This window comes from Narcine bancroftii, chromosome 10 (genome assembly GCF_036971445.1).
Source record: "Narcine bancroftii isolate sNarBan1 chromosome 10, sNarBan1.hap1, whole genome shotgun sequence".
In the NCBI taxonomy this organism is placed as follows: domain Eukaryota; kingdom Metazoa; phylum Chordata; class Chondrichthyes; order Torpediniformes; family Narcinidae; genus Narcine; species Narcine bancroftii.
Window position 1 is genome coordinate 63455994 of NC_091478.1, and position 27830 is coordinate 63483823.

General features: G+C 40.5%; 1 protein-coding gene across 3 annotated transcripts in view; it reads left to right on the top strand.

Annotated features, from left to right (window-relative positions):
• The window catches only part of amfra (autocrine motility factor receptor a), a 92253-nt gene that overhangs the window by 35264 nt on the left and 29159 nt on the right, over positions 1-27830 (top strand). For 2 of the 3 annotated variants that reach the window (XM_069901055.1, XM_069901053.1), the window contains exons 2-8: positions 7962-8054; positions 13457-13621; positions 18250-18402; positions 21137-21177; positions 21489-21621; positions 22822-22955; positions 26395-26505. In XM_069901055.1, coding sequence (XP_069757156.1) covers positions 7962-8054; positions 13457-13621; positions 18250-18402; positions 21137-21177; positions 21489-21621; positions 22822-22955; positions 26395-26505 — 830 coding nt within the window. The remainder of the gene's footprint in view (positions 1-7961; positions 8055-13456; positions 13622-18249; positions 18403-21136; positions 21178-21488; positions 21622-22821; positions 22956-26394; positions 26506-27830) is intronic. The other variant, XM_069901054.1, reaches the window with a different exon arrangement.

Sequence of the window (27830 nt, forward strand, 5' to 3'; positions counted from 1 at the left end):
TGTATTTTGCTAGTCTTTTTCTATTTTCAGCTTACATCGCACAGGATAATTTTAGATCTATATCCTAACTTGCAACATCTGTTTTTACCCATCAACCTTTATCTTAATTTATATCAGAGTAAAACAAAAGTCTGCAGACATCGACCGGGATTGAAGTAAAAAGCACAGTGCTGGAGAAACTCAGCCGGTCTAACAGTGTACTTTTCTCTGTCTCTGGTGTATCTGTTACCAAGACTAGGTCTTTCAGAGAAGATCATCCAAGATGTCCTCTTTTTTCCAAAAATGTGGCTTCTTCACCACCATCAACTTGATCCTTACCTGCATCTCCTCCATTTCCTGATCATGTGCCCTGGACCCTCTCTGCCCCAGACACAACAAAAACTGGATTCCCCTTGTCCTCACTTACCAGTCTCCGCATCCAACACACTATACTCCGAAATTTCCATCACCTTCAACATGATCCCACCAGAGAGAAAAGGAATTAAAAGAATAGAAAATTGTTTTTTGGGAAACAATTTATTAACATTTGAACAAATGAAGTACTAATATGGAATAACTCATGGTACAATGTTTGCATACCATCAACTGAAAGCCTACTTAAAGGACAAATTGGGAAGCAGACTGAGATTACCAGAAGGAAGCAGCTTTGAATATGTGATTACAGAAACAACGATAATAAAAAGATTTATAATAAACATGTACATTAAGCTGCAAGAGAAGGAAAATGATGAAATAAGCTATAAACCCAAACAAAAGTGGGGAAAAAAATTTAAACATAAGGATAAAAAATGAAATATGGGAAAAGTTATGCTCTGGAACTATAAAGAATATAATAAACACGAGGTTACACATGATACAATATAATTGGTTACACAGGTTATATATCATGCCCCAAAAGTTAAATAAATGGGATCCAACATTATCAGATGGATGTTTTCACTGTAAGAAGGAAATGGGAACAACAGTACATGCAATTCGGGCATGTGAGAAAGTGAAAAAGTTTTGGGAAGATCTAAATCAGATATTAAATAAAATCACAAAAAGCAACATCAAAAAATCCAGAGATTTTTTTCTAAGTAATATAAGTAAAGAATTAAGCCTCAAACTGGATGAAGTGCAAAAAAGATTTATTATGATAGCCTTAGCTGTAGCAAAAAAATGTATGTCAACTTGGAAATCAGAAGAGAGCCTGAGAGTACAGCAATGGTACATGGAAATGAATAAATGTATTCCATTGGAAAAAATAACATATAATTTAAAAAATAAAGTCACATTTTTTTTAACAAATTTTGGAACTGTACATGGAACACAACAGAGAGGGCTTGCCTCGGACTTCCACCCTCTAAAATGGTAAAATGATAAGAAGACAAAATGACCTGATCCAGTGTGTAAAAGTAGATGACACAATTTTCTTGTTTATTTTCATTGTGTGATGACATTGTTTAATGGTTTTATTGTATTGTATATGTTGAACGTTTAATGGGTTTGGAGGGGGGTGGGAAGGGGGGAGGAAAGGTAGGGGGGAAAAAAGGGGAGTAAATGTCACTGTATATATTTAAGATTGAAATTTTTGTATGTGTTTTGATTGATATGGTTCATAGTGTGAAAAAAAACGATCCCACAAGTCTTACCCACTCCACTTTTTGTAGGGACCACTTTCTCTGTGACTCCCTTGTCCATTCATTCCTTCCTATTAATTGCCCCCTTAGCATCTTCCCTTGCGGCTGCAGGAAGTGTCAGACATTCCCACACTTCCTCCCCAACCACCATTTGGGGCCCCAAATAAGCAACACTTCACTTATCCAACCACAGGAGTCATTTACTGCATCTGATTCTCCTGTTGTATCCTTCTCTACCATGGAGAGATTGAACGCAGACTGGGAGATTGCTTTGCTGAGTATCTTCGCTCTATCCAAATCAATGATCAGGATCTCCTAATGGTCAATCACTTCAATTCTGCTCCCCACTCCCATGCTGACATATCTGTCTGTGGCTTCTTGTACTGTCCCACCAAGACCACCCATAAATTGGAGGGGCAACACTTAGTTTTCCATCTGGGGCACCCTCCAATCGGATGGCATTAACATTGACTTTTCTGGTTTCTGCTGGTCTACCATTCTCCATTCCTCCCTATTCTTTCTTCCAGCTCTCCACCCCTTCCCTCTCCATTCACAGAGTCATCTCTTATTTGCTGGTCTGCTCCTACTCCCACCATTTTGTTTAGGATTCTGCCTACGTTTTGCTCATACCTTGATTAAGGGCTCAAGCTTGAAATTTTGGTAATGTATCTTTATCTTCATCTTTGCTATATAAAGTACAGCTCCAATAATCTGAAATCAGATTTTTGGAAATCCTCATTTAAAAAAAAATTCCGATAAATGAAGATATCCGAAACAAATCAGAAATACTCATTTATCTGAATTTTTTACGGAGCTGAACTGACCTCACAGGTTGAGGGTGCCATGTGATGATAAAAGGGTTACACTGATAATCCCTGCTCTCCTTGAAAAAGTTGAGAAAAAGTGATTAAAAAAAAAACTAAAAGTTACAGAAATTATAAAGAAGAACAGTCTGAAGACATAAAGAAGTCATTAATAAAACCTCCAAAGAAGGATAAAGGCTTTACTGCAATACAAGAAACCAAGCAAGAAAAGGAAGAGAAAGGATCCTGGAGGTTATATTTAACTCCAAAAGAGAGTGGCCAGAAGCCATGGAGACCTTGGACACTGCTGCACAAGGACTCCTCTGACAATGGCTGCCGACATCGACTGAAGAAGTGACTGCACATTAAAAAAGAGGACATTTTTAAATTAAGATTCAGGACACCTACAGCTCCTGCAATCAAGAAGAGGACCTGGAAAAGCAAAGGAAAGATCAAGAACTGCGATCAAGAAAAAAGCAGAAAAAGGTGCAGAGGCTTCTTTATCTTCTGGAGAAATTCCGCAATTTTCTAGACTTTTTTCGACAATCTATGGAAGTATTAACTGATGAAGTGAGGAAGAATGATGATAAGATGGAAAGATTAATGCAACAAGTTGACACTAGATTTGAAATAATGGATGGTTAAATTAAAAGGAATGAATTGGAGATTCAAAATCTTAAACCAAATGAAGAAAGTGCAAACAGAGGCTACTGCAAAGCACGATCAGTTCATACAAAAGATAGATGTTTTGGAAAACTTTACCAGACGGAATAATATTAAGATTGTTGGACTAAAAAAAAGATGAATGTCAAGATATGAAAAATTTTTGCAATGGTGGATACTGGAATCTTTGGGACAGGCTGAATGCCTACATTGAGACCTAAACCTCAGCCTGACCAAAGGTCCCATTCAATACTTGTCAGATTCCCTTGAAACTTGTAAGAGAGAGGATATTGGAGTTGGCAGCAAAGCCAGCTAAAGAAAGACAATCACCTTTGATTTATAATGGAAATAAGATTTTTTTTAATCCAGACATAAGTTTTGAATTATTGAAGAAGAGAAAAAAGTTTAATCCGGTTAAAGATGTGTTATGGGAAAAAAGGCTATGCCTTTGTTTTGAGATATCCAGCTGTATTGAAAGTATTCGTCCTGGGAAGGAGGAATAGGTTTTTTTACTGAGCAAAGGTATATGCCGATTCATTGCCTGCTAACGACCAACAGATGGTTGTTGATATCTGAATTAATCGCATAATTGAAAGTTTTCTGCTGTAACTGAAAGTATATTGTGTTTCGCGACAGCTTAAAGGGGGAGGAAGGTTTAACCTATAATGTGTGTGATCTATTATATTTGATAAGATTAATAGATTATAAGGTCAATTGAGAAGACTATTGTAAGGGATGGTATGGTATTTCGAGAGAGTTAGTGGGGAATATGATGCTGACCACTGTGGAGTCATGGGCTCTAATGTGATATTTCTTGCACCACATTAGGGGAGTAGAAACGCAGTTTTGGGGGGGTTTTCTTTACTTTTTTAAATCTTTTCCTTTCTCCTTTTGTTTTGTTTTAAGCTTGGACTGTTTATATATGCAGTATATTATAGGGTCTTTCATGGCTTGTTTCAGCATCATGCTGAAGAAGATTGAAAAGAGGGTTGGTGCGAGAACGCAGCCTTGCTTCACGCCATTGTTAATGGAGAAGGGTTCAGAGAGCTCATTGCTGTATTTGACCCGACCTTGTTGGTTTTCGTGCAGTTGGATAACCATGTTGAGGAACTTTGGGGGGCATCCGAGGCGCTCTAGTATTTGCCAAAGCCCTTTCCTGCTCATGGTGTCGAAGGCTTTGGTGAGGTCAACAAAGGTGATGTAGAGTCCTTTATTTTGTTCTCTGCACTTTTCTTGGAGCTGTCTGAGGGCAAAGACCATGTCAGTAGTTCCTCTGTTTGCGCGAAAGCCGCACTGTGATTCTGGGAGAATATTTTTGGCGACACTAGGTATTATTCTATTTAGGAGAATCCTAGCGAAGATTTTGCCTGCAATGGAGAGCAGTGTGATTCCCCTGTAGTTTGAGCAGTCTGATTTCTCGCCTTTGTTTTTGTACAGGGTGATGATGATGGCATCACGAAGGTCCTGAGGCAGATTTCCTTGGTCCCAGCAGAGCTTGAAAAACTCGTGCAGTTTGGCTTGCAGAGTTTTGCCGCCAGCCTTCCAGTCCTCTGGGGTGATTCCATCCATACCTGCTGCTTTGCCACTTTTCAGTTGTTCAATTGCCTTATATGTCTCTTCCTGGGTGAGGACCTCATCCAGCTCTAGCCTTAAGGGCTGTTGAGGGAGCTGGAGCAGGGCGGATTCCTGGACTGAGCGGTTGGCACTGAAAAGAGATTGGAAGTGTTCTGACCATCAGTGGAGGATGGAGATCTTCTCACTGAAGAGGACTTTACCGTCTGAGCTGCGGAGCGTGCTTTGGACTTGGGGTGAGGGGCCGTCCACAGCCTTTAGAGCCTCGTAAAAACCCCTGAAGTCGCAAATGTCCACGCTGAGCTGAGTTCGTTTAGCGAGGCTAGTCCACCACTCATTTTGGATCTCCCGGAGTTTGCGCTGAAGATGGCTGCATGTGCGACGGAAGGCTCATTTCTTCTCTGGCCAGGACGGCTTTGCAAGGTGAGCCTGGTGGGCAGCTCGCTTCTTTGCCAGCAGCTCCTGGATTTCCTAGTTGTTTTCGTCGAACCAGTCCTTGTTTTTCCTGGAGGAGAAGCCCAGTACCTCTTCAGTGGATTGCAGTATGGTAGTGTTCAGCTGATCCCAGAGGGTTTCAGGGGACGAGTCCGTGAGGCGGATTGCATCCTCGAGCTTTGCTTTGAGGTTTGCATGGAAGTTTCCTCTCACTTCGTCTGACTGCAAGTTTCCAACATTGAACCTCTTTCTGGGGGCTTTACTGTTCCTGGACTTTGGCTTGAAGTGAAGGTTAAGCTTGCAGCGAACCAGCCGGTGGTCAGTGTGGCATTCTGCGCTGGGCTTGACCCTGGTGTGGAGCACATCTCGTTTGTCTCTTTCTCGCACCAGGCTGTAGTCCAGGAGGTGCCAGTGTTTGGATCGGGGATGCATCCAGGTAGTCTTCAGGCTGTCTCTCTGCTGAAAAAGGGTGTTTGTAATGACAAGCCGCTGTTCTGCGCAGAGCTCCAACAGGAGGTGCCCGTTGTCGTTGCACTTGCCGACACCATACTTGCCCAGGATTCTTGTCCAGGTTTCTGAGTGTTTGCCGATGCGAGCGTTGAAGTCGCCAAGGATGACAACCTTGTCGGCTGTAGGGGTGCGTTGAATGAGGTTGCGCAGGTCAGAGTAGAACTTGTCCTTTTCTGCTGGTTCCGCCTGGAGGGTTGGACCATAGACACTGATGAGGGTGATGCGATGCTTGTTTTGATCGGGGAGTCGCATGGACATGATCCGGTCTGAGTGGCCTGTCGGGAGGTTTTCGAGTTTGGAGGCAATGGAGTTCTTGACCATGAAGCCTACACCAGATAGGCGTCATTCATCTATAGGCTTGCCAGACCAGTAGAGTGTGTAGCCCGCGCCGCGTTCTTGGAGACTGCCTACGTCTGCAAGGCGGACTTCACTGAGAGCAGCTCTGTCGATGTCAAGTCTGAGGAGTTCATGTGCGATGAGGGCAGACCGACGTTCAGGTCGGTGGCTGTCAGCCTTGTCTAGCATGGTTCTGATGTTCCAGCATGCTAGCTTGAGTTTGTGAGCATCTTTTGAGGAGGGGGACATGGAGGGGGTGGACGTGGACCTGTCCTCGGGCCTCCGCAAAGGAGCTTTTAGGTGGAGTGGAGTGTGCGCAGTACTGGCTCCACCCTTTACACCCATGGTTCGTGTGCCGTGGCCAAGCAAGCTGGAACGTGGCAGCGAGGTCCTTGGGTCGTAGGTTTTATATCGGAGTGGCCTTCTCCTGTCAGTTATATTATACTCCATATAAATTACATGGAATTAATTCAAATTGTTCTGATCAGTGTTTTAGATGTAATAAAGTAGGAACTTTTCTCCATGCAGTTTGGCAATATGAAAAAGTAGGAAAATTTTGGGAAGACTTAAGTATTTTATTGGGATGAGTTATGAAGGTGCAAGTTTTGAAAGATCCCAAAATATTTTATTAGGAGCTATTTTTGATTTGAAGTTAGATACTTGCCGGAAGTTTTTAAGTATAGCAACTGCAAAGAAATATATAGCTGTAACATGGAAATTAGACAATAATGTGGGGTTGAATAAATGGCAAACGGAACTACTAAATTGTATACCATTAGAGAAAATAATGTATAATTTACGGAATCAACCAGAAAAATTTGATAAGATTTGGAATCCTTGTATGGATTTTATTGCTATGATTTCATCTACTGCATCCACCATTCCTGCTCCAACTCACATTCAAGATCACTATGTAAATTTAAATTAAATTAATCAAGAGGTTATATGATTATCAGCCAGACTATTTTTCTTCTATCTTTCCTACTTTTTTGGGGAATGTGGGGGGGAGAAAATATGAAATGATGTATTCTTTTTGCATTGATGTTTTTATTTTTTATGATATGGACAAATACTGTGTACTTGATGCAAATGAAAAATAAAATTAACAAAAAAGCAGCCCTGTTGTGCTCCGGTACTGATGGAGATTGTGGAGGAGAAGTTCTTACCAATCTTCACTGATTGTGGTCTGGAGGTGAGGAAATCCATGATCCAACTACACAGTGGGGTGTTAAGTCCCAGGTCTTGGAGTTTGCTGGTCAGTTTTGAGGGGATGATCGTGTTAAATGCTGAACTGTAGTTGATAGAGAGCATCCTGATGTATGCATCTTTGCTATCCAGGTGTTCTAGGGCTTTGTGTAGAGCCAGTGAAATGGCATCTGCTGTAGATTTGTTACTATGATGGGCAAACTGGAATGTATCCATATTACTGCTTAGACAGGACCTGATTTCCTTCATCAACTTTTAAAAACACCTCATCACTGTTGATGTAAGTGCTACTAGTCAATAGTCACTAAGGCAGGTTACTGCGCTTTTGGGAATCAGTATGATTGACGCCTGTTTGAAATAGGTGGGTACCTCACCCTGCTGAAGTGAGATATTGAAGATCTATGTGAATACTTTGGTAAGTTGTTCAGCACAGATTTTTAATATTTGGCCAGGTACTCCACCCAGGCCAGATGCTCTCCTGAAGGCAGCATGCACGTTATCCTCCAATAAGGACAAGATGGAATCATCAGGGGGTGCGGAGAGGTGGTACTTCGCTGTTACTGTCATCAAATCGGCTGTGGAAGACGTTGAGTTCCTCTGGGATAGGAGAGAAGCTTTGCCGTCTGTTACTTTACTGTGGACGTGAGTGCCACTGGTCGATAGCTATTTAGGCAGGTTATCACAATCTTTTTTGGGCCTAATTGAAGCCTGTTTGGAATCATCAGAGAATCCCAGAAAAATGACAGAATGAAATTATTGTACCCAGATCTGTATCATGATCCTTTTGGTGAAGCCCTGTTCTTCATTCATTTTCTAGGTGTTGGTGAACACAGCCTGTTGTTTCCTGATGTTGATTGGAAAGCTGATCCAGTATGTGGTCTTTGGATCTCTGCGGGTCAGTGAACGACGGGTAAGAGTCACATAGGAGAGGAACAGATATAAGTGCAATATTAAAAGCAAAGTTTTAAACATAGTCTTCTGAAGTGTGTGAGAGATCATTCATGTGCAAATCTTAATGTAACAATTTGAAAAGTGCTGAAAATCCTGTAGGGCAGTTCCCTTGGTGCCTTCTGGTACTTGCATTGGTATAAAAACTGAGCTTAATTCCCACTGTCATGTGCTGCCTCACAATTCTGGTTACTGATATTTCGTAAAGTCTAATTGTCCTGCCAGGGTAAATGTCAGGAACCAAGGATTGTACCTTTTCTATGAATCTTAAACAGTACCCTGTAATTTCCTGGATAACTGAATACAATTTTTGTTTTAAACTGAACTAAAAATATTGATTTATAAGTAAAAGAAGCAACAAGATCTAAGGGGGAAAAAGTGTACTTTTTGGCAGGTGATATTTGTTATCTTTTACTTTATCTCCTTCCCTTGGGAGCAACAATATGCTTATAGGAATTAAAGGAGTCATACTTCTGCCCTTGGCAACTAGTCAGATTTAAATTCCTGTTATTTCAGCATTCAACCTGTCTCCTTTGACTTTACTCATTTAATTGTACTTTGTCACTATTTTAGTTCAGGGTTTTCCTTATCCCATTTACATACGAGCCAAATGACAACCGATGTGATAAAAATATAAACTAAGAATCCATTTTGATGGTACAAATACAAGATGAAACATGGTGTCAGAAGTGGGATGAAGGAAATTAAAAGGAAATACTTTAAAAAGTAAATTATAAAGTCAACAAATAATCAGTGAAGAGAAGCTAACAAAGTGAGAAATGGAAGGATTACACCCACCAGTGAAACTTCAGCTGACAGGTAATGTGGCTGAAAATTGCAACAGATTTAAACAGCATTTTGGATTGTATTTAGTTGCAGTTGGAGCTGACGAGAAAAGTGATAAAGTGAAAGAGTCAGTTTTCCTACATCTCATGGGTGATGAAGCCCTGATAGTGTATAATAACTTCACATTTGCTGCTGAAGGAGACAAAATGAAATTAGAAAAAATAATGGAATAATGGAATTCTTAAACGTAACGTGATGTTTGAGAGGCACAGATTTTTCACATGTACAGAAATCAGAAGAAAGTTTTGATCAGTCTGTGACTGAATTGAGAAACAGAAGCAAAATGTGTGGACTGACCAACTCGCTGATAAAAGACAGACTTGTGTGTGGTGTTGCAGATAGTAGTCTAAGGGAAACACTGCTTAAGAGAGCAAAATCTAGACCTGCAAAAAGCCATTGTGCTCTGTAGGGCTACAGAAACTGTAAAAATGCATGCAAAAGAGCTGTTCAGTGAAACTAGCTGCAACATGGATGCAGTGAGCAAGAACAGACATAAACCATTCAACAAAAAGCACACCAAAGTGGAAAGAGGCGTGGCCAGCGAACAAAACTGAAATGGACAATCAAAAGCCATGACGTCGATGAGGTACTCAATACCTACTAAAAATATGGTATATGTGCAACAAGAGCAAGCATTATGCTCATTGCTGTCAGAACCAAGTGCAACAAAGCAAGATTCATGCAGTAGATGAAAGGGAGATAGAGGAATTCTGTGTAGATGTGACTGAAAACCAGAAAGAAAACAGAGACTGGATGTTGAGATTAAAAGTGATAGACATATACATTTCAGTTAAATTAGATACTGGAGCACAAATTAATGTAATATCAGAGACTGATTTTAAGAAGATTAGATCAAGACCAAAGATGTTTGGAACAAAAGTGAGGGTGACAGGATATTCAAGTACCAATAGACCAGTGCAAGGAGAATGCATGGTCAAAGTGAAACACAAGGACAAAGAGCACATGCAAGCATTAATCGTGGTATTAAAGGATGTACAGACCATACAGCCTGTGAGAAACTGAACCTGGTAAAAAGAATCCTCATGGAAAGCAAAGGAGAGACAATCTATGATGAACTCATGAAGGAGTACAATGACGTATTTCAGGATCTAGGCTGCCTTTCAGGAGAACACACGATCAGAGTGGATAAATGTGTGCCACTAATAATACATCCATACAGAAAAATTCCATTTGTGCTTCAAAAGGAACTAAAAGCAGAGTTGGACAGGATTGAAAGCAGAACATGATTCAGAAGATCGATGAGAACGGAGTGGGTGAGTTCACTCATCGTTGTGGACAAAAAGAATGGAAAGCTTAGAATTTGCTTGGATCCAAGAGATCTAAACAGAGCAATAAAGAGAGAACACAAAGCTTCTGATGTGTGAAGAAATCACGTCATAGTTTGCAAAGGCAAAGTTTTTCAGCAAGTTAGATGCATCATCAAGATTTTGGCAGTTAAAGTTGAATGAAGCAAGTTCAAGACTGTGCATGTTCAATAGTCCATGTGGCAGATACAGATTCCTAAGGTTACCATTCGGAATTGGCTCAACTCCTGAAGTGTATCACAAAACTATCCATAGGGTCTGAGCACCTGCATGGAGTTTATCCCTCAATGGATGACATCATAGTCTGGGGAACCATGAGAATGGAGCATGATGAGAGACTAAGGAAAATGCTGGAAGCCACAAGGAACACAAACCTGAAGCTGAACAGAGAGAAATGACAGCTTGGGGTGACAAAACTAACATTTGTAGGAGATATTATTGGCAGTGAGGGCATCAGACCAGATTCCAGAAAGGTGTCCGCCATTGGGAACATGCCAAGGCAACAATGCAAAAAGGGCGTAAAGAGGTTTAATGGAATGGTCGACTATATGGGTAAATTCATATCCAACCTCTCAGAAAAGATGTCTCCATTGAGAAGACTAACAAAAAAGAACATTGAATGGGAAAGTCAGAGCGAACTAAAGAAATTGCTCACAGAGGAACCAGTTCTGAGATTTTACGACCCAGTGAGACCCATAAAGATATCATCAGACACATCACATAGTGGGCTTGGTGCAGTTCTTCTGCAAAAATATGATGACTGGCAACCCATGTCACCCTCTGTCATGCTCAATGACAGATGCGGAGACACGATATGCTCAAATTGAAAAGGAGCTGCTCAGCATCACATACGCCTGTGAAAGATTTCATCAGTTTGTGTCAGGACAAGCAATTTTATGGAGACTGACCATAAGTCCTTGATTGTATTGTTCCAAAAGCCATTAAATCAATGTCCACTTAGAATACAAAGAATGATGATTAGGCTGTAACGCTATACTCTGAATGTGGCATACACTCCAGGTAAGCTAATTTACATACCAGACACATTGTCTAGAGCTGTTGACATGAGAGAGCCCGCAATCACCAAAATGGATGAAGACGTGAACCCCTTTGTGGACATGATCATGAGTGCACTGCCCGTATCAGATTCAAAAATGGAGCTCGTAAAGTCAGAGACAAATAAAGATGAAACACAGAGACAACTGAGAAAAAAATATCTTGGATGAATGGCCCAACATGAAGCAGGACTGATTACCTGATGTAGGAGAGTACTGGAACTGCAGTGCGGAACTATCAGTGGTTGAAATCATCTACAAAGGAAGTAAAATCCTTATCCAAAGTGAAAAAAGAGCCGCTAAAAAGGATCCATGGAGGACATCTCAGAATTGAAAAGTGAAAGAAAAGAGCATGAGATGTGATGTGCTGGCCAAGAATTAACAATGATATAACAAAAGAAGTGTCAAACTATACGATATGCCAGAAATATCAATCAAGCAATCCTGTAGAACCATTAAAACCACACCCAGCACCATACAGACCTTACTAGAAGATGGGCGTTGACCTTTTCGAATGTCAAGGGAAGAGCTATCTTGTTGTCAGACTATTACTCCCTATATCCAGAGGTGTGTAGACTAAACACCACCACTGCAGATGGTGTAATAATAGGTATAAAAGCTGTATTCTTCAGAAATGGTGTGGGAAGTGAGTTCTTCAGACAATGGACCTCAGTTTTGCAATTTAAAGTCCAGTAGTCTAGTGCAAAAATCGGTACAGACAGTGAAAAGAATGATGAACAAGGCAAAAGACAGTGGAATGTACTTCTACCAGAGCATGCTAGTATACCGCACAATGCTGCTCAAGTGTGGTACGTCACCAGCACAGCTCCTTATGGGACGTAGGTGAAGATAAAACCTACCCATTCAGGAGAACCTCTTAAAAACAAAAAGAGGGGGAGAAAGTGAGGAAGTTCAAAGAATAACAAAGAAAAGCAAAAGTATTACTTTGACAGAGGAACAAAAAAACCTACTAGAACTCTACACTAGTGACCAAGTAAGGCTAAAAGACAAAACAAACTTATGGACTCCGAAGGGAACTGTCCTTGAAGTCCAACCAAGATAATACACCATTCAGACAGATGAAGGTGCTGTTCTGTGAAGAAATCATTGAGCTCTTCAAATGGGACCAGCAACAGTCGATGGAAAGACGGATACTGTTGAACAACCTGAATGCACATCTGAGAAGACATTATCTGAGGCAACAACTCAGATTCAAGGACAATCAATCAGGAAATCATCAAGTCACGTAAATCCTCCTAAGAGACTAATTGAGCAAATTTAAAGACATGTTATAGAATGAAAAGTGCTATCTTTTTCACTCTTCAAGTTTTAGTGTATGTAAATGTGAACACAAAGTTTAAAAAAAACATGTTAACAATGTTGATAATGAAAATGTAAGTTCCTGGTGTTATAGTTAAAATTGCAGAGTTATACAAAGAAAAGATGTTAGTTAAAAGTAAACTACTTTTGTTTGAAGAAAGGGAGATGTAATGATAGTGATCATGGTAGCAATGCCTTAAGGATTATAGTTCCTATTTGATTATACTTGGCTGCCAGCAGGGGGTGACACAGAGCAAGAGACAGTATGTAAGATCTGTAATGGAGGCTTGCAGCCTCATGGTTCTGTTTACATCAACGTTAAAGTAGGGAACCTTTTCCTTCATGTGTTGTCTTAAGAACTCACACATACAAATACAAGATGAAACAGGAATGTTAAGATAATAACCAGTTTGGTTAAGTTGCTGATATCGACTCATGTCTGTGCTAAGACTGTTTGTATCAAGACCTTTTGGCAAAGAAAAAGGAAGTTTCATGCCTGAATCTTTTAAATAGGTAGCATTGAAGTTTTATGCCAGGTTTATTGAATTTCCATGGTGCAATTCCATGCACTGGATTTAAAAATAAAATATTATTATACAAAGATAATATTGGCACTCTTAAATTAGTTAAATGCTTTTTATATTGAATAGGATCTCCATGAGGAGGCAAAGATAGTACATGAGCACTATGCCATTTTATATTGGATATTAGGTAGATTGTAATGCAGTCAGGAATGATCAAAATTGTACACTATGTATGAAGATATGTTAATCACAATCATTGATTAGCTTGTCTGACTCTGTGTATCCTTTCCACAGCATCTGAAGGATAAATTTTGGAATTTCATTTTCTACAAGTTTATCTTCATATTTGGTGTGCTGAATGTTCAAACAGTCGAGGAGGTGGTAATGTGGTGTCTCTGGTTTGCTGTTCTTGTCTTCCTTCACCTCATAGTCCAGTTATGTAAAGATCGTTTTGAATATGTAAGTTAATATGCAAATTAGAAACTTAAATATGCAAATATGACTTGCACATTATAATGATGTATTTTGGAGATTTTAATCACAAGTCCATAGCAACTTAATGGTATCTGGGAAAGATTTAAAGTATTTACTGGATATTTCAGTGGATAAGACAACACTTGAAGTACCCAAAGAACACCCCCCAAAGAAGGGGTCGTCCTGTAGGCCAGACACAAAAAGTGTCCTTAAAATTTATTCAGAATACCACTTGATTGGTTTCATAACCCACCCAGATCCAACCCTATAAATAATTTTTTAAGCTATTTTTTAAAAAAAAAGCTGCTGTAGTGTACACAGTTTTTATTTTGCAATAAAATCCATTACCAATGTGGTGTTAAAACAATAAAAGAATTGTCAAATTAAAAAAAAAAGCCACATCACACACATTTAAAAACCCTTGAAAATCACTAGCTTTATTGTCATGGGCAAAGAACCCAGCAAGCACAATGTTATTGTATGGGTCCCAGTCTGAATTCGGTGAGTCAGCTTTGTTGTCAGTGTCCCACTGCTGAAAACTTTTGATCAAAATCAAGATCTTTTGGTAGTTTCTGAGCAATTTTTGTTTTTTGTCATATTACCAGATTTTTCCTATTCCTGAAACGGTTGCACCAGCCTACACCATTAAAATCTCTATTGTGTTGAGTTTGACCTTGCCCACTTTAGTGCATATGCTCTGATTTTATTTCTTGTGACTATGTAGCGATCTTGCCTCTGTTCGAGTACCCATTCTGCAACATGATTTTCCAAACCTGGCCAATGAATGATTCCTCTTCTCATTGAACATTGTTTCTTTGGTATTTTTCTTAAAACATCTTCATTCTTTCTCCACTCTCTTACTCTCTTAGTAATGTCAAATGTCCTTGCAGAAGCACAGTTGGTAGATTCCTTGCCCACTTCAATGACTTTTAACTGAAAACTTGCTTCATTCTTTCTTCGTTTTGCTGGTGGCTCCATTGATAACAATTTGATTTTTTTTTAAATTAAACTGGTTAAGACAGAAGCTAGTAACAGACTGAACCATGAATTGTTTTGTGATGGTGCTTCACCTACCTACCGGCCACGCCCACTAACTCAGTCAATGTGACGCCAACTCAAGTCAACACGTATGGTATAGGTATGTTTGAGGGGTTTTCTTATACTATTGATATGAGCTGAAACCATGAAATTCAGACTGAAATTGGGATCTTGTCCTATCTGAAGGACACCTTATCCACCAAAATATACAATAATGAATTTACAATTTTATAAATATGGAAGAACATATATTTCTGACTTAAACCAACTGTAGTTTAGCCTTAAGTGCAACCTAAGTGGGAACAATTGGCTTACAATGTTAATTGTCTTCTATTAATGTCATCATAAGATTTAGTAATATAGCAAATTGATGTTAACGTGGTTACAGTGACAATTTATGCAGACCACATCTTGTGCTTTTGGTATTACTTCGAGGCCAGAAATAAAATGAAATGTTACTGTTTAGTCATTGAAGCCATTGCTTAGTGCCATAAAATTGCTATTTGGTTCTGGTCGATTTAACAGAAAACAAGAAAATGAATGGGAATTTGTGAGGTTTGAAGTACTAATAAGTAAAGAATTCAGCAATGAATATGCATCTTTGCCTGGGTCTATCTGTAGATGACACTTTTTAATCTCTCATATTTTCCACTTTCAAAACATGTCATCGTCACAGAAACGTAAGCAATGATATTCCGATTTACTATCTTATCATTCCAATAAACCAAATATATTTTCAGCTGCAAGTAGCTTTAATTCGTTAATAAAACATTTTGCATAACTTTGCATTGAGATTTTCATAAAATAAATAACAAAGCATTCGGCTATATTCAAAGACATAACAATATAAGACGATAATAAGAGACGATTAATAGATGATGAGACAAATTCAAAGAAAAATATTTCGATGCTTATGGCTCCTCCATGGTTCTTCGAAGAATGAAAGCAAGCTCCCCGTACGCCTCGATATTACGACATATGATGTCATAGTAACTATGGTAATACTACAAATAACAATCATTCTTAAAGGGATAGTCATAAAAATGAACTACAAATCGGGTTTTAACTTTTACACTATCAGCGAAACACTGAGGAAGGAGAGCACCAACTTGATAACTCAGAAGATGCCACCTCTCACTTCGCTTCCCCGCAGAGTCTAGGCAAGTCTCAGGAGTGCAAAAAGGGATTTTAACATCGAGTCTTGCATAACATCTCTCTTTGGCTTGGCTTCGCGGACGAAGATTTATGGAGGGGGTAAAAAAGTCCACGTCAGCTGCAGGCTCGTTTGTGGCTGACCAGTCCGATGCGGGACAGGCAGACACGATTGCAGCGGTTGCAAGGGAAAATTGGTTGGTTGGGGTTGGGTGTTGGGTTTTTCCTCCTTTGCCTTTTGTCAGTGAGGTGGGCTCTGCGGTCTTCTTCAAAGGAGGCTGCTGCCCGCCAAACTGTGAGGCGCCAAGATGCATGGTTTGAGGCGTTATCAGTCCACTGGCGGTGGTCAATGTGGCAGGCACCAAGAGATTTCTTTAGGCAGTCCTTGTACCTTTTCTTTGGTGCACCTCTGTCACGGTGGCCAGTGGAGAGCTCGCCATATAATACGATCTTGGGAAGGCGATGGTCCTCCATTCTGGAGACGTGACCCATCCAGCGCAGCTGGATCTTCAGCAGCGTGGACTCGATGCTGTCGACCTCTGCCATCTCGAGTACCTCGACGTTAGGGGTGTGAGCGCTCCAATGGATCTTCTTCAGCATGATGCTGAACCAAGCCATGAAAGACCCCAACAATGAAGACGCTGTTTACATCCGGTACCGCACGGATGGCAGTCTCTTCAATCTGAGGCGCCTGCAAGCTCACACCAAGACACAAGAGAAACTTGTCCGTGAACTACTCTTTGCAGATGATGCCGCTTTAGTTGCCCATTCAGAGCCAGCTCTTCAGCGCTTGACGTCCTGCTTTGCGGAAACTGCCAAAATGTTTGGCCTGGTAGTCAGCCTGAAGAAAACTGAGGTCCTCCATCAGCCAGCTCCCCACCATGACTACCAGCCCCCCCACATCTCCATCGGGCACACAAAACTCAAAACGGTCAACCAGTTTACCTATCTCGGCTGCTCCATTTCATCAGATGCAAGGATCGACAATGAGATAGACAACAGACTCGCCAAGGCAAATAGCGCCTTTGGAAGACTACACAAAAGAGTCTGGAAAAACAACCAACTGAAAAACCTCACAAAGATAAGCGTATACAGAGCCGTTGTCATACCCACGCTCCTGTTCGGCTCCGAATCATGGGTCCTCTACCGGCACCACCTACGCCTCCTAGAACGCTTCCACCAGCGTTGTCTCCGCTCCATCCTTGCATAACATACCTTGAGTAATTTCAACTGACTTTTTAGAATCAGGATATTTAAGACAAGTGGAAAATTTGTCCTTTTGTGTCCACTACTCAGTAATGTGCTTCCTAACCTAATTCTAGCTTTCAGCATGTTTCCTGGAGCTGTGCAAGTAGGGATTTTGTTTTCGTTCCCAATTATTTGATAAATGTGATTGATGGCATTTATCTGTGACTAATCTTCCAGGAAATCAAATCCAGACAGAGAGTGGTTCACATTTGACTTCCCCCATCTTGCATCGCATCCTACTACCCATTTATTTAAATTTAAGTAAAAATGTAACTAAATCTTCCACTGCCCTCCATCTTGCACTTTCTGTGCATACTGGCTAATATTGTTTTCTGATTGCAGGTTGGTAATTTCTTGATCCTCCAGGCCCTTTTAGACTGGATCCCAACTAATTCTGCCCCTCTAACCATCTTAGTGCTTTTATGTTTGTCGAAAGCTTGCCTGAAAATTTGCTCAATTTCCCTCAGATAATCTGGAATCTATTCTGGAATTTATTCTGGAATCTATAATCTATAATGTTTTCCCAGTAGTATGAATTCTTTTCTCTCTTTTTCTTCAATTCACCCCATGGAGTCTAGTTAGATGATTTTTACAAACATAAATTTCACAGCTGTGATTGTCATGAACCTTCCAGTTTGTTTTTATTCGCCTCTTCTCTGAAGTAGTTTTGTTTTTAGAAAGCCAAGTAAATTATTGAATAAATTAATAAAGTACTGGGCTAAGATGCCTACTGTGCCAATTTGGAGGTATAGGTGGTATTGAACATCAGTACTTTTGTTCTGCAATGCTGTTTTAAATATTGGGATGGTTCAAATGTGGACATTTTAAAAACAATTTTAGAAGTTGAAATGTGGAGATAAATTTCCTGATTTAATCATAAATCACAGCTATAATTTTTGGAGTTATATTTTCTACCTGTTCCATATTTTCTGTGACATGTTCATCTTGGGGAAAATTTTTATGAATGGATATTTTAGCAGATCAGGTTGATGTAACTTGTGTTTATGGTCTTTACAAAGAACCCAGTGGGGTAAACATTTTTTTAAACCTCAGCTCATATTTTATTGGTCCTTTTGTGAAGAGAACATTTTAAAATTAGCGCCTCTTAGAAAGACTTGATTAACACCCTGATGCATTTTGTTTTGTGTTTCCCCACATTGTTCATTCTTTTTCAGTTATCTTTCTCTCCAACTACTCCTATGAGCAGCCACATCAGAGTCTTGGCACTGCTGGTTTCCTTGCTACTGACCTGTTTTAGTCTGGGATTGATATGTGTGCTGGTTGGATATTCGCATGGAATGCATACTTTATCTTTTATGGCAGCTGAGGTAAGTATGGCAGGTCCTTTATATATAGAAATGGACATTAAACAATAAATGTTTGTTTTCTAACTTTTTTTATATATTGTAATGGATGTGTTGATAATATTTGAAGTTAACAGAATTGTATCTCTTATTTAGAGGGCATGGTTACAGGAGTACACACACCACAGCACATTTTAAAAACTGACACTAAGAGAGAACAAGAGCAGATTCATTGGCCTACTTCCATTCCTTTCTCTTATCTCATAAAATGGTTAGTTTGGAAATGCAAAGTATAGCAGATAAGCCAATTATGGATTTAAAATGGATCACCATGTCAGGACAACATGCTTTAAGGGAACAATATTGGATACATTCAACCTTGTGCTGGCAATGCTGCAAACCCAGATCCATTTGAGTAGCAGGTACTAGACTTTGTAATATCAAATGTTGGAATAGGAGAGGTTTTGCAAAACATACTGAAGCTGTGTGATGCCAGGTCACATGGGAAGGGAGGCAGGATGAAGAAGGTTGGAGGCAGAGCACAGGAATCTGAATAAAGCCTGTCCTTTGTGGAAGGCAGGGTGAAGATCAAAATAAAGCCTGTCCTTTGTGGAAGGCAGGGTGAAGATCAAAATAAAGCCTGTCCTTTGTGGAAGGCAGGGTGAAGATCAAAATAAAGCCTGTCCTTTGTGGAAGGCAGGGTGAAGGCGAAGGAAAACGTGTGAATACACCAGCAAGGAAAATTCTCTCTAAAAGCTGACTCATCAAAAGACATGCAAGTTTGCAAGAAAGCTGATGGTGTATTAAAACTTCTGGAACATAATTAAAGTATTCTGGTGTTTAACAAGAGATTTGAAACTGACTTTACAATTGACGTTTCCAGAAGCAAGCCCTTGTAATAGTCTGGACTTCGAAACCACACGTGCGCACATTTTAGGAATCAGGATTTGTTGTCGTGAAATTCGGTGTTTTGTGGCAGCGTCATTACGACATTACTATAAAAAATAAAATAACAATAATGGTGCACGAAAAGTAGGGCAGTGTCTTGGGTTCATTGATTATTCAGGAATCCAATGGCAGTGGGGAAGAAGCTGTCCTTGTGCTGCTGAGTGCTCATCTTTGGGCTCCTGTACCTTTTCCCTGATGGTAGCAGAGTGAAGAAGGCATGGCCTAGGTGGTGGGGGACTTTGAGGCTAGAGGCTGCTTTTTAAGACACGGCCTCTGTTGATGTCCTCGATGGAGTGAAGTCTGGTGCCTGTGATATCGCAGGCAGAGTTAACAACCCTCTGGAATTTATTCTTGTCCTGAGAATTGGCATCTCCATACCAGACAGTGATTCAACCAGCCAGAATGTTCTCCACATTACAGCTGTAGACGTTTATGAGAGCCTTCGATGACATATTGAACCTCCTGAGACACCTCACAAAGTACAGCCGCTGGCGAGCCTTCTGTAGATTGCATTGACATGGAGGCTCCAGGACAGATTCTTGGACATGTTGACACTCAGGAATTTGCAGTTCTTCACTCTCTACTCCTGAGCCGTTCTTCACCCTCTACTCCTGAGCCGTTCTTCACCCTCTACTCCTGAGCCGTTCTTCACCCTCTACTCCTGAGCCGTTCTTCACCCTCTACTCCTGAGCCGTTCTTCACCCTCTACTCCTGAGCCGTTCTTCACCCTCTACTCCTGAGCCGTTCTTCACCCTCTACTCCTGAGCCGTTCTTCACCCTCTACTCCTGAGCCGTTCTTCACCCTCTACTCCTGAGCCGTTCTTCACCCTCTACTCCTGAGCCGTTCTTCACCCTCTACTCCTGAGCCGTTCTTCACCCTCTACTCCTGAGCCGTTCTTCACCCTCTACTCCTGAGCCGTTCTTCACCCTCTACTCCTGAGCCGTTCTTCACCCTCTACTCCTGAGCCGTCCTTCACCCTCTACTCCTGAGCCGTTCTTCACCCTCTACTCCTGAGCCGTTCTTCACCCTCTACTCCTGAGCCGTTCTTCACCCTCTACTCCTGAGCCGTTCTTCACCCTCTACTCCTGAGCCGTTCTTCACCCTCTACTCCTGAGCCGTTCTTCACCCTCTACTCCTGAGCCGTTCTTCACCCTCTACTCCTGAGCCGTTCTTCACCCTCTACTCCTGAGCCGTTCTTCACCCTCTACTCCTGAGCCGTTCTTCACCCTCTACTCCTGAGCCGTTCTTCACCCTCTACTCCTGAGCCGTTCTTCACCCTCTACTCCTGAGCCTTCGATGAGGACTGGGTTGTGTTTCCCCTGACTTCCTCCTGAAGTCCAGAATCATCTTGGTTTTGCTGACATTAAGTAGTTGTTGTTACACCATTCAACAAGCTGATCTATCTCCCTCCTGTACACTTCCTTATTGTCGTTTATGATTCTGCTGACAACTTGTAGATGGCATTGGAATTATGCCTGACCACGCAGTCATCAGTTTATAATGATTAGAGCTAAGCACGCATCCTTGGGGTGAGGAGGAGACATTGTTTCTAATTTGTACTGATTGGCATAGTGGAGGTTAACTTACTATTAAATGTAGAGTTATTGAGAGATGTTATGTGAGGAAGAGTTTAACAGACTTTTTTCAATTTACCGATGTTAGAGCCAGTTAAAGGCTTGTTAGTTCTAGATGTGATTTTTCTTTTAAATGAGGAAATAGGAAATATATTCCAATAGTTTTCCTTTTTGTGCAATGTCTATTGTTTGAACAAATCTATATGATAAGACTTTTTCATATCTTCTGTTCCAGTGCTTGGTTGTGACAGTTCGGACAGCTCATGTTATTCTGAGGTAACTGGATGATTTTTGGTGTTTTGTGGAATAGTGGGTGGGTGGAAAGTGTTCAATTATAAACTATAATAAATTCCATGACTATTTTTAATTTTTGTGCTTAATCTCATTAAATTGATTTCAAAATTTTGTTTGGTGTTTGTATAGCAAAGGTGTTTGGGACTTAAGTGTAAAACTTGATTCATTTTCTTGCCAGACAAGCAATCTGAGGAGACCGTTTAATTAGTAAAATGAGTTTCTAAAATGTGTCTGAACACTAGGATGGTCAACAAGGCTTTTTTTTATAGCTGTATTTGATCCATTGTTTATAGGTATTTTATTCATCTCTGGGACCTGAATCATGAAGGCACTTGGGAGAGTAAAGGCACCTATGTTTATTACACTGATTTTGTCATGGAATTGAATCTTCTCTCAGTGGATTTAATGCATCACATTCATATGCTGGTAAGTTATGCTTAACTGTCTGTCCATGATCCTCCAGATTTAAGATCCAAGTTAGGTTTGTGGCCAAGCAGAAGTAGGTTGCTGGCTGTCTTTAAGACTGTGACTGAATAAATATTTCTATTCTCTTGTATTCTTGAACAAGGCATTACTGCAGTTCATTCTCATTTCAAATTGAGTATTGATATTTTATTTGCAGTTCTTTATGCTGTAATCTGACGGTGTTCAAGTTAAACTAAATTGCATATTTAAAACCGGTTGAATTTTTCACCTATCGTCAAGCATTACTTGGTGATTCCTGATAGAATCTGAGATAAGGAAAGCATACTTACACAATTAAGAGGCATTACACAAAAGTGTGATCAAGTAGGGAATAGGGAGATGTGCAGGCAGATAGGTTTGTTGAATTTGGCTTCATGGTGGGCCAAAAGGTCTTCTGAGGTGGTGTGATTTTTCTCTTTCTATGTGATAGCTTTAAATCTGAGAATGATTATGGTACACTTTTATTAACCAAGGGTAGATTTAAGGAAAAGGTCACTATTAAATTTAATGCCAAAACAGGATTTTTGTCTTCATTTGTTTCCATAATTGAGTCCAGTTTTGTTTGCCCTTTGCTTATCTTTAATGATATCACACTTTTGTTTATAACTAATATTGATTTGATTGTTACGCAACACTAAATCAAGCTGTAGGTCATTTAGGTAGTGGATAATTAATTCACTGATTCCAAAGCAAGTTCCAGGGCCCAAGGTTATTTGAATGCTTCTAAATTTTAAATGTAGACGTACTGTACAGTAACAATCCTTTCTGGATCATGAGCCCATGCTGCCCAATACTCCAACTTACCCCTGTTTTGAAAGGTGAGAGGAAACCGCATCACTTGGAGGAAACCCATGCAGACACGGAGAGAACATACAAATTCCTTATAGACATCTCTGGATTTGAACCCGGGTCGCTGGCGCTGTAATAGCATTGCACTAACCATGCCACCTTGATGAGATTGTTCAGTGTTCTAAATTAAACTCTGTGGGTCTGGAGACCAACTAATAATGATGATACTATTTAAGTTTAGTGGTGATAATTTCTCCATCTTTTCCTTGTTAAAGGTTTTTTGTTGAAGTTGTGCACTGTTTAAAAACTTATTTGTAGCTCCTGAGTTTCTCCAGCTCATTTGTGTATTGGTTTCATTTTATTTTTCTGCAGCTCTTTGGGAATATTTGGCTATCCATGGCAAGCCTGGTGATATTCATGCAGCTTCGCTATCTTTTCCATGAAGTCCAGCGCCGATTGAAGCGTCACAAGAACTACTTGCGTGTGGTGGGCAACATGGAGGCAAGGTGAATATTTAGCAATGTAATTGGGTGTAAATGGCAGGGGAAGGCATCAAGAAATTATAACCATATGCCCCAGATCCTGTATTTTCCATCTCCGTAATTTTCATCTAGTTTTGATATTAAGATGTATCCTTGAGGAGATATGGAGCTGTTCTTTATGTGCTAATTTCCCCCTTTCAAGTTTGTTTATTTATCATCTGATGGCACAAGTATGACCCAAGGAAACATCGTTCTCCAGTCCTTGGTGCAAACACAACCAGACATATACAAGACAAATGAAATGAATGCAGAACAAATATACATCAGTACAACTCCGATTGTCCAAAATGGTGGGGACCTGGCCTATGTTGGATAAATGTTTTTTTTTCAAAATAAAATAGGCCAGTAGTCATAGCAAATCACTTGTTAATGTTTAAACAACAACCAACAACAAGGGAAGGCTTTTTAAGTATTAAAATAATGTGTAATTTTCACCAAATAAATGCTGGCTGGCGCTGATTGCCAACTCCTCCCCACTGCTGCCCTGGAGCCAGAGGTCCCCAGTCCTGCCGGGGGGCCTCTCTCCTTGATGCTGGGACAAGGGATTCTTCCGATTACAGTGGCATGCAGTTTGAGAGGGAGAATTGGAGTGAAAAATCAATAGGGAAGGAAAAAATGGAAAGAGAGGGGAGGGAATTATCTGAAATGAGAACAATTGTTATTCTAATTTCACATAGGGTGAACTTTTTTCAACCTGTGAGGTCAGTTCTGGTTGCGGGGTGGGGGGGGGGGGGTGGGTGGATGGATATATTCTGGATAAATTAGGATTTCAGAGAATCCGATTTTGGATAATCGTAGTTGTATTGTATATACAAATATATTTTAATAAATAGTGAGAGTCTTGGAGGGTTAGTGTGAGCAATTCATTAGTTGTTCAGCAGTCTTGCTCCCATGGGAAGAAGCTATTTCTTGCCTGGTACTGCTAGCTCTGGTGGATAAGGCTGGAAAGGGGTACTGATGGTAGTGATCAGCCATGATCTGTAAAATGGCGGTGCTGGCTCGACGGGCCGAAGGGCCTACTCCAGCTCCTATTGTCTATTGTCTATTGACTGGATTATCTGAAAGATTCTGAGTGATAGGGGTCCTCAACAATTTGGCCCACCCTCTTCAGACAACGATCCTGGTAGATCACGTCATGAGTGGGGGGTGGGGGGGGTGGTGGAGCAGAGACCCCAGTGATCCTCTTATCCAAGTGAGAGCCATCGATTTTTTTTTTTTAATTTTATTTTTTTTGCCCAAGGTGAATGAAGAAGGGGTATCAAGGGAGCAGGGAGCACAATGGGAAAGCAAGTAGGAGCAGAATTCTTGGGGTGGGGTAGATGGAAACATGAAAGGTCTTATTCACCCCTTTGTTTTTACATCCTAGTGTTGGATTTAGATGGTGTTGGATTGGCCCGTTCAATAGCTTGGGACTGTGGTTGGCCAGGCTTTTTGAGGAATAGATGTGCTTCTCTTTTATACAATGCAAAAGTGAATAGTAATATTACAAATGATCAGAGTTCTGTAGCTTATGACTGAAGAGCCATAATTATTTCAGATTTTTGTATATTCCAGTTCAAAATTGAAGGGATTTAGCGTCATTGTTTAGCTAACAATGGTAAAGTTTAATGATGAGAATAATAGCATTATCAATTCTAAAAGTTTATACTTTTCATTGTTTTCATTGTCAGTGATTAAATCAAATAAATCCAATTTGCTGCTGTTATTTAAAGCTGATAAGCTGCAGGTTTAAGTTTCAATCTTTGTCACATTATACTTGGTACAGCGAGCAGGTTCTTCTATGTGTAGTCATGTTAGGTCAATTCTAACCTTCATCTTTTCTCTTCTCTTTTGGCTTGGCTTCGCGGACGAAGATTTATGGAGGGGGTAAAAAGTCCACGTCAGCTGCAGGCTCGTTTGTGGCTGACCAGTCCGATGCGGGACAGGCAGACACGATTGCAGCGGTTGCAAGGGAAAATTGGTTGGTTGGGGTTGGGTGTTGGGTTTTTCCTCCTTTGCCTTTTGTCAGTGAGGTGGGCTCTGCGGTCTTCTTCAAAGGAGGCTGCTGCCCGCCAAACTGTGAGGCGCCAAGATGCACGGTTTGAGGCGTTATCAGCCCACTGGCGGTGGTCAATGTGGCAGGCACCAAGAGATTTCTTTAGGCAGTCCTAACCTTCATAGAGCCATATAAAATAGAGGAACGAGAGCACACTTGACAGAGGATGGATGGAATTACAACGAAAATAAGATCAATGAATACACGAGGGCACTCTAATGGTTTAATTCAGGAACCTGATAGCTGCACGAAGAAACTGCCTTTCAGTATGTTGCTACACTTTTGAGCCGTTTCTCCAGTAAGAGAGTGTATGCTTGGGGTGTGCTGGGTGTTGTAGTATGTAGACAGAGTTCAGGTAGGGGAAGAAACCTTGCATGATATTCTGAGCTGCATTCATCATCTGCAGCTTCTGATCTTGAGCACAATGTGATGCATTCAACTAGTATACTTTTGATGGTGCATCTGTAGAAGTTGTTGATGGGTGGGGGGGAAGGTGGGGCATGTCTTAGAAAGTCAAGGTGCTGGTGTGCTTTCTTGACCTTCACAAAGCTATCATTTTCTAATGTCAGTGCCATTGATGTGGATAGGGATGCGGTCTTTGCCTCTCCCAAAGTCAATAACCATATCCTTTATCTTACTGATGTTGAGAGAGAGGTTGCTATCTTGATAACATACCATGAGTTGTTGAATCGTCTGTGTACTTTGTCTCATAGTTATTTTTATCTCTGGCATATGATGGCAAATGTGAAGATGGAGTTGGAATGGTATTTGGGGGTGTAGAGAGAGTATAGTGGGGGACTGTATGCATATCCTGGAGGAGCACAAGGGCTGAGTGATCATAAAGGAAATGTGCTACCCATCTTCATTGACTGTGGTCTGTTACTCAGCAAGTCAAGACTCCATTCGCACAAGTTTGGGGGAAATACACGAGGGCAATACTCTTCAGTTATAATGTTGAAAATGTTACCTCCAAGGATTCCAATCTCAATACCTGTAAAAGCAAATCTAATATTGCACATCATCTATGATTGAGGTCAGGCTCTTGAGCATGGTACCTCTGGAACGATTCAGAAAATTGTTTCCAGTTATTTTGGATAATCATTGTAGCTCCTTTAGCATTTTTGTTTTTACTTACAATCGCATCATCTGCAGATTTTTGTGTTTCACTCTGACCCACTTCCTGAGTAAAATTATTTTAAATCAATTATTCCTGTGACAGTGTCAGAGAGTTTATGGATCAGATAATCTTATTGTTACTGTTTTGTTTGCAAAAAATAAATTAAGTAATTAGTTGATCCAATGGGGAGCCTGAATTTTGTTGTTTTCCCCGTGTCGAATGGACATGACCCACGAATCTTTACTTGGCAGGTTTGCAGCAGCAACTCCCGAGGAATTGGCATCTAATGATGATGATTGTGCCATCTGCTGGGACTCAATGCAGTCTGCTCGCAAACTCCCCTGTGGACACCTCTTCCACAAGTATGTGATGCAACGTTTCTAGTTAGTAGATTATCACGGTAAATGAACAAAAGTGCAGGAAACATTTATTTCCACCAGTGTTTGTTGTATTTCAGAAATATTGATAAGTTGGTTTGCTTGCACACTGCAGCTAAACCAGTGGTTTTCAAACTGCCCCAAAACTCTCATTCCACTTTAAGTAATCCCTATGCCATCGGTGCTCTGTGGTTAGTAAGGGATTGCTTAAGGTGGGATGTGAGTGGAAAGAAAATGTTTGAAAAGACTGTTTTAATTATACCTAATATACACGTTACGTGAACGGTCTCCTAACTCCAAAGGAAGTGGGCCAAAGACAATTTTTCTCAAACAAAATATTTCAGTTACAATTGGGCCAGGAGCAGTGATTCTCAACCTTCCCTTCCCACTCAAATCCCACTTTAATCAATCCCTTGTCAATCACAGAGCACTTAATGGCAGAGGGATTACTTCATGTGGAATGTGAGTTTTGGGGGTGGGGGTCAGTTTGAAAACCACTGAGCTACAGAAATCTTAGCATAATTTTGTTTTAAAATGTATCTGTTTATCTGTGTCACGATGCAGTGCCGGTATTCTCCATGGCTTATAACCATCATGATGTACTTACAACTGGGATCAACTGTCAGATATTTTATCTCAGCGTTGTGTTAATTTTTGCAGGTTAAAACCTATAGGTTCCTTGGATGGTTCTTTAAATGGATTTTGGTATGAAATCAATAGAGCAGTTAATTTACAGATGCTGGGTTTAGTGCTGTTTGATAGAGGGGATGGGTATCCTTGATGAAGGACCCTTCCCTTTATTTAGTAACCTCTGATCCTATAAATGCCCTGTTGAATTAGGTAGTCTGAAAATATTAGTGGATTTTAAAGGCTGGATGGGAATAAATAATTTAGACTGATTATCGACAGTTTATTAGTCACTTTGAGGGTTGCATTAACAAAAAGATGATGGCAAAGCAGAATAAGATCGAATGGATACACTGTATACAGTATATAGTTTGTAAAACTATAAAGGAACTATTCTAATAAATGCACAAAAGTGCTGGAGAAACCCAGCAGATCCTGTTGCATATGATCAATATTTTTATTTTAAAAATGGGGGGGGGGGATGCAGGGTGGGGGAGAAGCACATCCAACAGTAGGGGAAGAGAGGGAGGGAAAAGAAAACTTGAGGTGAGGAGCTGAAGAAAAGAAGACATAGAAATAGGGAGATGGGGTGAGGGTTTAATGAAAACCAGAGGCCAATATTAATGGAATCTGGTTGAAGCAATATGAGGTGTTGTTCCTCCAAATTGTGGGTGGTCTCAGTC